Here is a 14,763-nt window from a genome sequence, read left to right on the forward strand (position 1 = left end):
AAGACAGGCTATGGGATCATGTTCCCCTTTGAGTTGCTCTGTGACACACAACACTCATTATTCACCAGCACTGATGTTACTTCTGTGAACTGAAAGGAAACTTCATGGTTTACCCTTACCATGAAAAATCCTTGTAGGAATACAAGAATGAAAAAAAAAAAAGGTTCCGGAGTATTATGGCTCTCTAGAGAAAGCATAATGGAAAGAAAACATGACAAAACAATCACTTGTTGCTCAGTTTTTCTTCTTGGCAAATTAAAAACTATCCTAGAGCCAGAAAGATAATATATTTTAATTCCTATGAGTAAACTTCTATGATGAAAAAACAGTAAAACAGCATTTTCCAGTAGTTTATACTAGTGTTTTGCATTAATTGTTGCTTGACTCTTTTTATAAATTCAACTATCCTTAAATAAATGAAATAAAATTACTTGGACTTCCATACTATGTAGTTTATATATTTCTATTAAAATATTTTTTACTTTTTATTTGTTTATTTTTTAATTGACAACTTCTATAATTGTAAACAATATCTATCCCATGGTAACTCCCTCCCTCCCCCCACTTTCTCCTTTTCTGTTAAAATATTTAAAGCAAAATGTTTTTTAAAAATCAGAACCCATATCCCTAAATCCTAAAAATTTAATCCATATATAATACATACTTTCATTGACACATTTATGTTCATAATGTTATGAAGTTATGCATAAGTTTAATGCACTGAAAATCTTGTTTGAACATTTTCCCATGTACAATGGCATGTACTTCCTACTACCTGCCATGTTCGTAGCACTGTGAGTTGCCCTGATATGCAACTACCCAAGTGGATTCATCACTGTCTAGAAGAACTTCTATAATCAGATGTGATATGCACCCCATTTTCAAAAAAAAAAAAACAATAGTTAAAAAATAAAACAATCCAGAATTCCATACCTACCCCTTTCCTTTAAAAAAAAATGGGTATTAAACTATATGGGATGTGGGATAAATTATGAGATTAGCCATGTGCTGTGACTGAGGGCTAGATAGTTCAAAGGTAGAGACAGGAAATTAGCACCAGGTCAGGGCCCAAGCAGAATGGCAGCAGTGTACTGTACACTCACCTCAGTGGAGGTATTGACAGGCCACCAGGTGGAAACGCAAGAGGAGAAGACCAGCAAGGCAGTGAGGACAGTGACACTACATGGTAAGTCCTAGATTCTGACCTGAATACAGAGAGAAAACCCAGAGGCAGCAGAGAGACTCAGAAGAAATTAAATGGTCAGAAGGTCAAATGGTCTAGACAGTAGTTGTGCTGAGATAGGAGAGGAGGACTAAAGCCAAGCAAGTTAAATGTGAGCTCCCAGAAACTCAGTACCATACAGACAAAGACCCAGGCAGAGCGCATGTGTCGGGCTGTTAAAATGAAACTTCTCAACTTGAGGCATCATGGAGAAATTCAGTTGCTTGCTAAAGGTTTCAGCACTGTAAATGGCTAATCACAGTGCAGAACCTCACACAGAATTTCTTTCACCGTCTAAATAATATCTATCATGTATCTATATGAAGATCACACTACAATCTGTCTTCCCAGTGTGATGTGCAAGTTGAATCCAACTTATTTTTCTGACATGTCCTTTCTTCTACTTGGCTGTGTCTTCCATATACATTTACATTCTAATAAATTAAAGGAAACATGTTTTGAAGACACAGTATTTCCAAGGTCAAATTTAGTTTATTTTAGAAAGATAGTACATGCAAATGCTCTTTATTCTATGACAGCTGTCATGTACCATGTGACACTTTAGTACAACCAGTCACTAACGATATGAAAATTCTATTAGCACCAAAGGAATTTGTTTCAAAAATAAATTGAATTCATTTTAAGTATGTGAGTATAGCTTTAAAACAAACTTTTTCCAAGTAAGTGAACTTACTAAACTTAATATCCTATACTGCTAAGATATAATATCAGATAAACTGTACGCTCATAACATGGAAAGTATAACACTGGCATCAGCATCACATGCCGGATGACATGGGAAATACTTTGTCAGCTCTGGACTATAAGAATGTTTTTTATAGGAATAGTAAGATGGTACTTAACTCTTCATGTCTACCACTGATCTCCTCAGGATTTAAAACACAGTACGCCTTGTCCTCCAGGATGGTACCTACCTCCAGAATTCAGGTAGCGTTTTCCAATGTGCACAACAGGGTACTTGTCTGACAGTCGCTTATCTGGCCACAGAATTCCATCTGCTGCAAAGACGACTTTGTGGCTTGTCTTTTGGAACTTTTTAAGAACTTCTTCTGGACCACCAGCAAATATTACATCAAAGCTGTTTAATGCAAGAGAAAAACAAGTATCAAAATAACTGAAGACCATCTAATACAGTGCACAGCAAATAACTGCTTCCCAATTCAAACTATATGAATTATTTTCAATTTTAGTTTTATAAGCTCTTGTTCAGGGTGATAATCTTGATATTTTTTCAATCATGTAATGAAATCAAACTCTAAATAAATGTGGAAATGTTACAATTCAGTTAACTGTCACATAAATTCATAACAGACAGAATCACTTACAAAGGTTGTCATTTTAACTTTCTAATATTCCAAATCAAATCATTTCAAATCAGTCATAAGTTGATACCTTTGAAAATATATTTCATATTATGATCAAGATATTTAATAACTGAGTCATATAATATGAAATCTTTTTAAAACTCAGAAAAATTGAAACAAAAGTGAAAATATACAGTGTTATTTAATTTCTATAGTTCTACTGATTTTTTTCTGAACTTACTCCTCAGAGTTAACTGAAAGAATCAAGGTAACTTAGAAGAAAGGGAAACATAAAAACTACTGTTTGAAAGGTTTCTCTGCAAAAAGTTCTGTGCTCATTACAACCTCAGATTCTCCTGAAACTTTTTACCTCAGTGTATGTGCAGTACATATTCTCTGCCTTGACCTAGGTGTCAAACAAGAACTGACTCCGGAATCCAGCCACAGGGACTCACAGAGCCAGCCATCTCTTTTTTGGCAAAACACAAACAAAATTTGAAACTGTTCTAGAAGATCTACACTACACGGATTACTTGGAAAATATACAGATGCCCAAGTTCCTGTGAGCAGTATCCCCTCACCCATGAAACTCAACCTAAAGTAACCAGATCACCAAACAGAGAAAACAGAGATGAGCGCAGAAGGGGTTATAACTAGGGAGAAGAAAGCAACCACCAGGTGGGACGGTGACAGTGTGTCGTGGGTAAACATGATCAAAGTAACTGAGATAAAGGTATGGAACTCTGTAATGGAACTCATTACAAATAACAGATATGTGCTACTAAAAACCTTAAAAGAATTTAAGAATATACATAGTATTACTTGTGCACATTCACGTGTTTGTACGTTTGCATATTTGCATGTGGGTGCAGGACAGTGGACACCCTCAGGTGTCATTTCTCAGGAACACTGTCCATCATTCTTTTATTTTCAGATAGGGTCAGTCATTGGCCTGGAGCTCACTAAGTAGGCTAGACTGATGATATAGCGAGCCCCGGGGATCTTTCTGCCTCCACCTCTCCAGTTCTGCGGCATAAGCAGAAGACTACAAACAGAGTTTTTAATGTAGGTTCTACTGTTTAATCTCAGTTGTTGGCAAGCACTTTTTACTGACTGGGGTATCTTCTGATGTATTTGCTTTTGAAATAAATTTTAAACCTGAAAAAGTATTCTGACTGAAACCTCAAACTGAGATTTTTTAAATCTTTTTTTAAATTTATTTATTTGAGAATGACAGAGAGAGAGAGAAAGAGGCAGAGGGAGTGAGAGAGAGAATGGACGTGCCAGGGCTTCCAGCCACTGCAAACGAACTCCAGATGCGTGTGCCCCCTTGTGCTTCTAGCTAACATGGGTCCTGGGGAATCGAGCCTCGAGCTGGGGTCCTTAGGCTTCACAGGCAAGCGCTTAACCGCTAAGCCATCCCTCTAGCCCCACAAACTAAGATTTTTGATACAACAAGAACAACTGGAGCTTAGAGAGATGGCTCAGTAAACAAAGCGCTTTATTGTGCAAGTGTAGGGACAGAATTTGGATCCTGAGCACCTACATAAATGCCAGACAAGCATGACAGCCCACGTGTAATCCCAGCGCTCCAGAGGCAATAACAGAAGACCCCAGGTGTAAGCTGGCTGGTGAGACTAGTTTAATCAGTAAGCGTCAGTACTGAGGAGAATACCCCATTCTCAGTAAATAAAGACAAGAGCAACTGGGGGGGAGGGGAAATACCTGATGTTTGCACCTGCACAAGAACTCACATATGTACACAAACACGTACACACACTACATACCAATAGAGAAAACTTAATTAGCTTCACAAAGCATGATAAATTTCTATTTTCCTTTTGAATACAACTGACTTCCTCAAATCAGTTTTTTGTTGCATTTATATGTGTGTTGTGTGTGTGTGCACGTGAATGCAGAGGAAAAAGCATGAGACAGGTTATTTTTAGAAACAGGTCTTTCACTAAATCTACAGCTCACTAATTTGACTTCAAAGTAAGCCTCATGAAGCCCCCTGTCCCCACCTCCCCAGTGCTAGGATTACAGATGTGCACCACACTCTTAGCATTTTCTATTAATGTTGACCTAAACTCAGGTCCTCATGCTTGAATAGTAAGCACCTTACTAAGCCAACTCCCCAGATTCTCAATCCTATTTTTAACCTGAGTTTTTTCCTCCAAACTACTAGTTGTTAAGAATATTGCCTTAATATATAGATTAAAAAATAAAAACCATTTTTAGGGTAACTGGGTCATGAAAGATGAGGCAAATAATTCAAATCCTTTAAAACAGATATTGCTGTGAGCAGTGGACAAACCCAACATACTTTCTGGGAAGAGGAGAGTAATTTCAGAGGCTCATGTGATTGACAGCTTATAAGTATTAAGAAACTTTACAGGTAGCATCACATCCTCAAATTTATAAATGTGAGCAGGTGAACTCAGTGGCAGCACTTTGGTAAACACAGGAACCCCTAGGGTTAATCCTTAACTCAGAAAAAAAAAAGTTTCAAATGTAATTTTGGATGAATTTTGGTGAATGTACTCTACCTTTTAAACCCTAATACAGGGTACAGACACATACATGGTCCATCTCCAACTAGTAAGAAAATCAACTGTAAAGAAGGAGTGAGTTATGGTGATTATTATATTGATATTTTTAGAATATATAAGCAAGGATTAGTATTAAATTCAATTACTGCAATGCAAAAGAGAAGAGAATATTTTCACACAACTCAAGTTAAGAATCTGATTTTGAATAAAAATATATAATATTTTGGTTTATTTTGTTTGGAAGCTTTTTCCACCCAACAGGGTCTCATGTAGCCCAGGTTGGCCCAGAACATTCCATGTAGCTAAGGATGACTCTATACTTGTGATCCTCCTGTCTCCAGCTCCAGAATGCTGAGATTAAAGACCTAGGCGGGCTGGAGAGATGGCTTAGCGGTTAAGCACTTGCCTGTGAAGCCTAAGGACCCCAGGTCGAGGCTCGATTCCTCAGGACCCACGTTAGCCAGATGCACAAGGGGGTGCACGCATCTGGAGTTCGTTTGCAGTGGCTGGAGGCCCTGGCATGCCCATTCTCTCCCTCTCTCTCTGCCTCTTTCACTCTCGATCTCTCTCATATAAATAAGTAAATAAAAAATTTAAATAAATAAAGACCCAGCCCATACCCACCTACCTAAAACTGTATAAAGGCTGGTGAAACTTTTCCCTTTTCACCAATTGAGGTGTTTTTTGTGTTAGATTTCTAAGTCCTTTGGACCTACTTAAAACTTCTCAAAAGGAAAGAAAGTTTTTATACTTAAAATTATTTGAGCCACACAAAAAAATTTAAAGAAATACACAAAGGTCATAAAAGTAATTCTCATAGGACTTCAGTCCATTTAAATATGAAGAATAAAATACAATTTTCCACATTTAACTATGGTAAATATTCTTAAGTCCTGCGAAGCCTATGAGAGTATGCCCAGATATGTCACAGTTCTATCTCAAACAGGTCATCGAAAATTTTACAAGTGTTTGTTCTTTTGTGTTCCATTTCTGTGTCCATCAATCAGTCACCCAGACTGGAAATCTCTCATTCCGCCTAACTCCTCCCTCTTACAAGAATTCTTTTTTAAAAAAATATATTTTATTTATTTACTTGAGAGAAAGACAGAGAGAACGGGCGTGCTAGGGCCTCCAGCCACAGCAAACTAACTCCAGACGTGTCCCCTTGTGCATCTGGCTTACATGGGTCCTGGAGTGTCGAACCAGGATCCTTTGGCTTTGCAGGCAAACACCTTAACTGCTAAGCCTTCTCTCCAGCTCTCTTGTGACAACTCCTTATAAGCTTTTGCTACACCCTCTTGAGTCCATCTACTTACTCTCCTTAAATACATTCAAGTCCTCTCTCTTATTTGAAAACCATCCACAGCATACCTCCACTAGGACACACTACTTGGACTACCTAACAAGAACTCCCTCAAAGAGCCGTCCCTAGACTCCATCAGTGGTCACCAGCTGGCCTAACACAGGAGTATAAATATTTACACTTGCCTTTCCAGAAGACAGTTTAGACTTTGAAGGCCACGCAGTCCCTGTCAAATGACACAGTCCTGTCAGTCTAGTATAAGTAACAGTAACAGACAGCAGGTAAGAAAATGATCATAGCGACCCTTAGCTGGAGCTGGGAAACAAGTCAGAACCATACCCAAACACAAGCCCACTCTACAATATCAAGCTACCATCAATCACGGGGTATAAGAGGGCCTACACCTATCAAACTGTCTATCAAAAAAGTGTTATCTCAATTTTCTGGGTGCTAACTCACTCTCCGTTGGAGAATCTGCTTCTCTTTTCCAGATAGATGCAGATCCTAAGAAGAGAGCTGCCCCAACATACCTCAGAAGGGGCCCAACTGAAACTAAGGACAACTGGCGAAATAAGCAAGGGTGATGTTTTCCTGTGAACTGGATACCAGCACAAAGGGGAAGGAGATCAATTCAGAGAAAAATCAACTCCTACCAAATCAGAGAGCCAGAGCCTCAGAGGCCCCCAACACCTCATCACTGAAGCAGACCAAAAATGAACCGAACATGGCTCAGGGAAATCTTGCGGAAGAGGGGGCGGAAAGAATGTCAGAGTCACATGTTGGGTCATGATTTTCAGAGACATTTATCATACTAATAACTGGGGGCTAACTCCACAATGCACGACCCATTTTCAATAATAAGGAGGGTCTAATGGGAGGGGGTAGATCACAGATGAGCCTAAATAATGGTACCAAACTGCCTGTATTTACTGAAAAGAAAACTAATAAATTAAATTTAAAAAAAAAAAAAAGTTCAGTAAAAGAAAAAAAAAAAAATCCTTGGGCTAAACTAGGCAATAGATGGACCCATTTTTGGATACCTAGACTACAGAATCAAATGTGAATGAATCAGGCTCTCTATTCTGAAGCCAAACTGAATTCTCTCGTATGCAGTCTGCTTAGCACATATTTTCGAGCTGGATCCACAACTGTTCAAGGCCCATTTCCAATGTCACCTCCTCTACAAACCTTTCCCTTGCCAATTTATATATAAAAACTCATTTTGTTCCTCTTTTAAAACATGCTTTTTTTGCTTGTGTGTACATGTATGGATAATGTGGTGTGTGTGCTGCATATATATGTATGTGCCTTTGCAGTGTGTGTTGTAAGCATGCGGCTGTGTCCTTGTGGCACTTCCCCAGGCACCTGTCTGCAGTGAGCTGCTCTCAGCCGCAGTGACCGCAGTGGAGGGAGCGGGAGTGGAACATCAGAGGTCCTGCTCTATTGCTCTTCAGTCCATTCCTGTCGGAGTCAGAATCTTTTACTGATGCCAGACCTTATGCTTTTCTCCAGAGTTCTGGTAACTCATATGTCTTCTCCCCTGTGAGGCTAGGTTAAAGGTACAGGTAGCCATGTCCACCTACTTAACATGGGTTCTGGAGATTCAAACAAGGGTAACCCCAGGTCCCCACAGGCCCTCATGCTTGTGAGGGAAGTGTATGTAACCACTGAGACATCTCTTCAGCACTTTTTCCCACCTCTTAAATCATAGTTCTCTTCCTTTCCCACTCACTAAACATCTTATTATTTTCTACTCTTCTTGCTTAAAAACCTGGCTTACACTGCTTGTTCTCCCTCAACAAGCTACCTTCCTTTCTTTATCACCTGCACAGCTCCTTAGGATGTGGAGTTAAAGTCCTCAGTAGTGTTAAACAAATGAAGGAATAAAGAATGAATGAATCCAATCCTATGTCTCAATAAGAGGCAGAAGTTATGAGGTAACCAGAGAATGAAAGCAACATAAGTCTTGACTAACCCTGTTATTCCTCTATAATCCATCTCTCATTATCATAGGCATGAACATAAACAAAAGGCTATAATCACCTGACCTGTTAGCAGCTAGTGCTCATATAGAGGATAGTAGATAGAGAGAGAGAGAGAGAGAGAGAGGGAGAGACAGCTAGGTAGTACATAGATAGATGATAGACAGAGAACATCCGATACAACTAAGACTGAAAAGCAGCACAACCTTGAGTTTGTTTGCTCTCACATTTCCCTCACATAAATGTCCCTATCTTTAGAGATAACATCACTTAGGTAGGCTGAGGAAATGGCTCAGTGGATAAAGGATTATCCTTTCAAGTCTGAGTATCTGAATCTGAACTTCAGACCCTATGTAAAAACCAAATGTGTGGTGGGCTTCTGTAATCCCAGCACTCTGATGGTGAGATGGGAGATGGAGGCATGAGAATTTCCTGGAAGTGCTCAGTTAACACAGAAAAAGAACAACCTCAGAGTGATAGCCGGAGAAACCCTGCCTCAACTTAGGTGGAAAAGTGAGGACGGACCTGAAAACTGTCCGCTGATCTTCACATGTGTGCTATGGCATGTGCAAGGCCTCATTCACACTGACAAATACATGTACACATGCACATTAACATGCATACAAATAAATAAATGAGAATAAAATTTTAAAATATCCACTCAGATGAATTTGTAGGTTACATTGTAAAATCCATAATGGAAGATGATTATATAAGTTTTAGAAACTTTGCAGGAAGGGAAAGGAAGTGAGCCAGGTAAAGTGGTTACTATTTTAAAAACCAAAAATAGTACTTAGTGACTATTCCTGTGAATGGTGCGCTATTTCATTTGCAGAGTGTGAAATACAATAAGGCTAGACAGGCAGTGGCAACAATAAACTACTTCACTGGAAGGCCACTGCCTCTTACCATCCTCAGAGGGGTCCAAGTGCAGGTATACATCCCGCACGGAGTGCAGCCAGCCAGGGAAATGACAGCCCAAAGCTGCGTGCTCCCAAGACAGGCACCTTCGAACCATCACCTGTACTCGTTTGTCTGTCACTCTTTTAATTTGTAAATGACAGAATAACATCAATGAAATTTTTCTTCCAGTTTTAAAGTGACAGTTAAGTTTACCTCTGAAACACCAAAATGTGAAAATCTGATCAATATTTTGTCCAAGTATACACTGATTCAAACACATGTGAAATCTTATTTTAAGTTCCTTACATTTCTGTCCATCATGTCAATTACAACATTCATAAGGCTAGTTAAAGCAAAATGTCTCCCAAGGGGAGGAGGTCTGTCCCAGCCAGGATAGCTAACACTTTATTTTGCACATAATAGATGCTAAATCCATGTTCATTAAGAAGAGAAAATTCCTAGTAGACACATAGTTTGGGAATATACACCCACAGCAGCTGGAGTGATGACACATAAGAATACCTAGGGACATCGCACACCCTTCTTCAGAGACTGTCTGCTTCTTCCTCACTCTAGAATGCCCAGTACTACACTTTCTCAAACCAGCATATACTAACAATATGAACAATGAGAAGCCTCTCCTTTGCTACTTAATTTATAAACACATTTTCACTGCTCTACATGTACTGGAAGATAGTGCACTACATTTGATTAAGTGACAGCTAACAATTTTTATCTTTCCTTAAAAAAGGAAGGTATGAAACAGTACAGAAACAAGGAAACATGATGTGTTTTGGCTTATCTCCTACTAATATATTAAAATGTTGTCCATTACTAATGACTAGGTTCTTTGTGTCTGCATACTTAAAAGTGTCACCACTGCCAGGGAACAGGCATCCACTAAATAAATCTGTCTGACCAGTTAAAATTATAGATGTTTTACTTGAAAAAACCTTTGCTTTCAGAAAATTTTCTGTCTTCCATATAAACTCTGTAAGACAATTTAAAAGGCAGGCATGCTGGCCATGTAACCTAAATCGAGGGAAGTTCATAAAGTACACCTAAGATAAGAGCTGGTCATCTTTAGAATAATGCATACAAAATGATACTTATATAGCAATAGCAACAAGAGTAGAAAAATATCTCTAAAAATAATTAGGAAAGTGATGGAATAAAACATACATTTTCACAATGTTTCTCAAATTATAGTTTTAAAGATTATACCCACATCTAATATGTTGGTTTTCTGGGGTGTGTGTGTGTGTGTAAGACATTCTTTCACGCTAGCTTTATCTGGTTTTGTTTGCAGAATCACTATGACAGCAATGAGAACTGCTTGAAAGTGAGCTCTGTTTGCATCTCTTTCTCTGTAGTGTTGAGTTCAATGGCTGGACCACATTGTGTAATCAATACAAACATGCTGTATGCAAACTGAAAATCCCACTGATCTCACTTTCACCTCAGAAATGCTCAGTGAGAAGGCAAAAAAAAAAAAATGACAGCAACAGTAATGGTCTAATAAAATTCAACTTTTTATTAACTTTAATCCTTGAGATTCAAAAATCTGTGTTTTTCAATCTTCACCATTAACTTCATTTCTCCAAATGAACAAGCAAAAGTAATCTTTAAAATACTCAAAAGTATTCATCATGTTTCTTCCTCTTGTGAAGTCTGTTTCACCTGTGATGTGATTTGATTTACCATTACCAAATACTAAGTGATCTCCTGCGGCCATGCCCTGCAAACACAGAACTGAGGAAGCACAGATGTAACTGAAATAGCTACATGCAATCAAAGCACTCAGACACACTAGCAGAGGACAGGGGGCTGTGTGGCTGGATTACCCTGCCTTTTGAGCGTGGGTTTATTAATCATGGACCAACCTTCCAGGTAATAAGCCACCTACAGCAGTGATGAAACAGGCGGGGCATGTAGCTCAGTGACACAGCAATTGTCTAGGATGCATGATGGCCTGGTGCCACTTCCAGTATCTCACAGAAACAAGCAAACAAACACCAAAACCCTGGTGAAATAATGAGTTTACTTTGCATTATTGAAATTAGGCATATGTCTATGTGCTTGTCAGCTTCTATAAGTGCAGTACCTTCTGCTATCCAGGATTCTTGTCAAATTTATGTTTCTTTGATGCTATCTTTTGCTTGCAATATCCAATTCCTTAGCTCAGCTCAAAGTCATCAATTAACTAGGTAGCTTTTACATATACACAAATTGTTAAAACATTTTCATAAAGGAAAAACTACTTCTTTGTGAAAGGTCACTTACCATCCCCAAGAGCCTTTGAGGTGGAGCACGTCTGCACTCTGGCAAATTGACCTGCATGTCCTGCTGGTGCCGAACATGTACGTGTCCCAAAATCAAACTAAAATAACTGAGCCCCATGTGGCATGACTTGCACTTTTCTCTCTACCTTCTGGATTATTTTATCACAACTCTTAGGTGGTGCCAATGACAGGGAGCACAAAGGAGAAGATATTGCTAGCTGCTCTAGAAGAAAAGAACCCTGAGCAGATAGGCTTCTGTGTTTTTGGCTGGCTGACTCTGAGAAGGTACAATCAGAAACACCATCTACTTGGTCCACGGACATACCTAGAAGTACCTAAAAGACACTGAGCCTGACATTAAAACTTTACTGCTTTTTTTGCTGCCGAGCTGAGTATTAAAAACAATCCAAATGGAAAAGCTCAACCTCACACAGGTATCTTATGGAATCTCCTTTCTTTTTCAATAGAAGCAACTAGGCCCCTTACCAGCTTCCTAAAATGAATCTTACACCAGAAGGTTGAAAGGAGTCTGGGAATGAGAAGAGTAGAGAAAAAAAGATTTCCACAAAACTTAGCAGCTCAGGAAACTAAAATAATCATTATTAACTCCTATTTGGTTTTGTAAGTATTGTCTCATAGCCAATATCCAATGAGGGAAGTTCAAGCTTAGTGATATAGTATGCAAAATCCATGGTGATTTCAAATGAAACATACCCTATTCTTAATCTAGACAGTTATTATAATGAACTTATTTTTCTCACTGGGAAGTACAAATTGCTTGTAACATATATGTAGCATATATTATATATAGATTTGATATATGAAATAGACACTGTACAAAAATCTTATTACACACTAACACCTGCCATAGCATAGTTATCAGACATTTCAAATTAATTTGGAGACTGAACCAGTAGGCAATATGATTGTTGTTCATGCACTGCCTTTGTACCCCTTTTGGTTTGGTCCACAGTTCCAAATAGGCAAGTAGAAAGAAATGTCTGCATTTGGAAGACTCTTCTTTTTTGTTGTTGTTTATTTTATTTATTTGAGAGTGACAGACAAAAAGAGAAAGAGACAGATAGAATAGGCGCGCCAGGGCCTCCAGCTGCTGCAAACTCCAGACGCGTGCGTCCCCGTGCATCTGGCTAATGTGGGTCCTGGGGAATCAAGCCTTGAACCGGGGTCCTTAGGCTTCACGGGCAAGCGCTTAACTGCTAAGCCATCTCTCCAGCCCATGAAGACTCTTCTTAACAACACAAGGATTCTCACCTCTCCCTTGTATTTGTAACTTTACATGATCTTTTTTTAAATTTTTTTTTCATTTTTATTTATTTATTTGAGAGCAACAGAGAGAAAGAGGCAGATAGAGAGAGAGAGAATGGGCGCGCCAGGGCTTCCAGCCACTGCAAACGAACTCCAGACGCGTGCGCCCCCTTGTGCATCTGGCTAACGTGGGTTCTGGGGAATCGAGCCTCGAACCAGGGTCCTTAGGCTTCACAGGCAAGCGCTTAACAGTTAAGCCATCTCTCCAGCCCCCTACATGATCTTTTTTGTCCTAGTTACAGAAAGCACATTTAGTTGTCCTTAACAGCTGGATAGGTATATATAATCTTTACTTCATCTCCAATTCGAGATTTAAACATGAATTCCACAAAAATAAGATAATGTCATGTTTTCTAACTATCTTTTATAGTAATTCATCAAAACCTAAATAATATTACAGGTATGTACCAGCTCATGGTTTATAGCTATAAGATAATTTACATTTTACAATAATTCTTTGGAGAATAATGTAATATATAATCAACAGATCCAAATTTTAGCCTTTTAAAAGTAATTTAATAAAGACTAAAAATTCCAGAGTACTTCACTTACCATTCAGTAAATAAGATAATCAGATCTTCTTGGTTGGCATAATGTTTCATGACTTCTTTCATTAACCTCACTTTCTGGCCCCCTCCAATACTATTAATCCCATCACCACCTCTCCACTCTTCCCCTTGACCAAGGACCTGCAAATGAAGTCAAGATGTCATTTCTGAGGAAAACTCAAATTATGATAGTAGCATAAAGCTGTCACCAGGAACTTGTGCAGAACTGCTCAGTAACCCACTATTTATGTGATATTAACCTGTGATGCTAGAAAGGGAAGTTCTATGCATGGTCAGGTCCTAATTATTCAGTATCATTCATTGTGAAAATACCAAAATTAACATTTCAAAAGTTGAATCTATTCTATGCAAGTGGGCTCAGAAAGCATTGCTCATATTACTTTTGCAAACTAAAGTGAAAAAGGAAATGAAGAAACTTCTTCACTTGTTTCCAACTAGCAGGAAATCTGTAAGAGCAACAAGGAAATCCCTTGAAGCTTGGGGAATGGTTCTTTAGCAACTTTCCTACAGATCCAAAAGAGATTGTTCAAGGAAATGCAAAGGCATTAAGCAAGGTGTCGCCTTACCTCTGAAGCCTATACCACCCTCAAAGACAACTAAGAGTTGATCAACGCAAGGACTGCCCAGGCACTAGTTGAGCTCAGCAGTGAACTACTCCTCACTGTTCCATTTCACCTTGACCTCAGTCCTGAACTGAAAATGATTCCTGTAGCACTTGGCCTTGAGGCATCAGTGGTATATAATATGCCCCATACACTTGCATACATCTGTGTCTTAGTCTCAGCAACACAAAACCTGAAGTTATTATAGTCATTATATACTAAGAGATCTAGAAAACTAAGGGTAATGAACTTTTAAACATATGCAAAGAAAATAGTAAATATCTGTGAGAGGGAATTCATACCTGGCACTGAGAACCAAGTCAGAATCCTTTGGATAGAAAGATGATAAGACCCTAGAGAGACGCTCCCATTGTTCTTTTGCTACAAAGAGAGGGTATGCCCATCTAAAAATCTTTGAAAGGACAATGTTACCCTTTTTGATCCATACTACTCTCATTCTAGGTTGAAGTATCTGCTTCCTACAGATGGCAGCAAACACAGGGGGAAAACAAAACCCATCAGTATGACAAGAAAAGATAGCTGATGCCCAACATAAGAAGAGTCATATCTATCACATCTGCCAGGGCCCAGGAAACATTACAGAGGAAGTGGTACTTTAAACATGAGTGCTATTCTCACTGGTAACCTGACAACCTCCTCCAGGGAGATTGTGTTGTCACTGAGGAGACTCAATACT

The 14,763-nt window shown here is 38.8% G+C and overlaps 1 protein-coding gene across 2 annotated transcripts in view; it reads right to left on the reverse strand.

Annotated features, from left to right (window-relative positions):
• Positions 1-14,763, reverse strand: part of Plod2 (procollagen-lysine,2-oxoglutarate 5-dioxygenase 2) — a 91,396-nt gene that overhangs the window by 28,739 nt on the left and 47,894 nt on the right. For both annotated transcript variants that reach the window (XM_045136434.1, XM_045136433.1), the window contains 2 exons: positions 13,448-13,584; positions 2,158-2,321 (listed from right to left, as the gene is read on the reverse strand). In XM_045136434.1, the coding sequence (XP_044992369.1) occupies positions 2,158-2,321; positions 13,448-13,584 (301 nt within the window). The remainder of the gene's footprint in view (positions 1-2,157; positions 2,322-13,447; positions 13,585-14,763) is intronic.

The sequence above is a fragment of the Jaculus jaculus genome, chromosome 17, assembly GCF_020740685.1.
Source record: "Jaculus jaculus isolate mJacJac1 chromosome 17, mJacJac1.mat.Y.cur, whole genome shotgun sequence".
NCBI lineage: Eukaryota > Metazoa > Chordata > Mammalia > Rodentia > Dipodidae > Jaculus > Jaculus jaculus.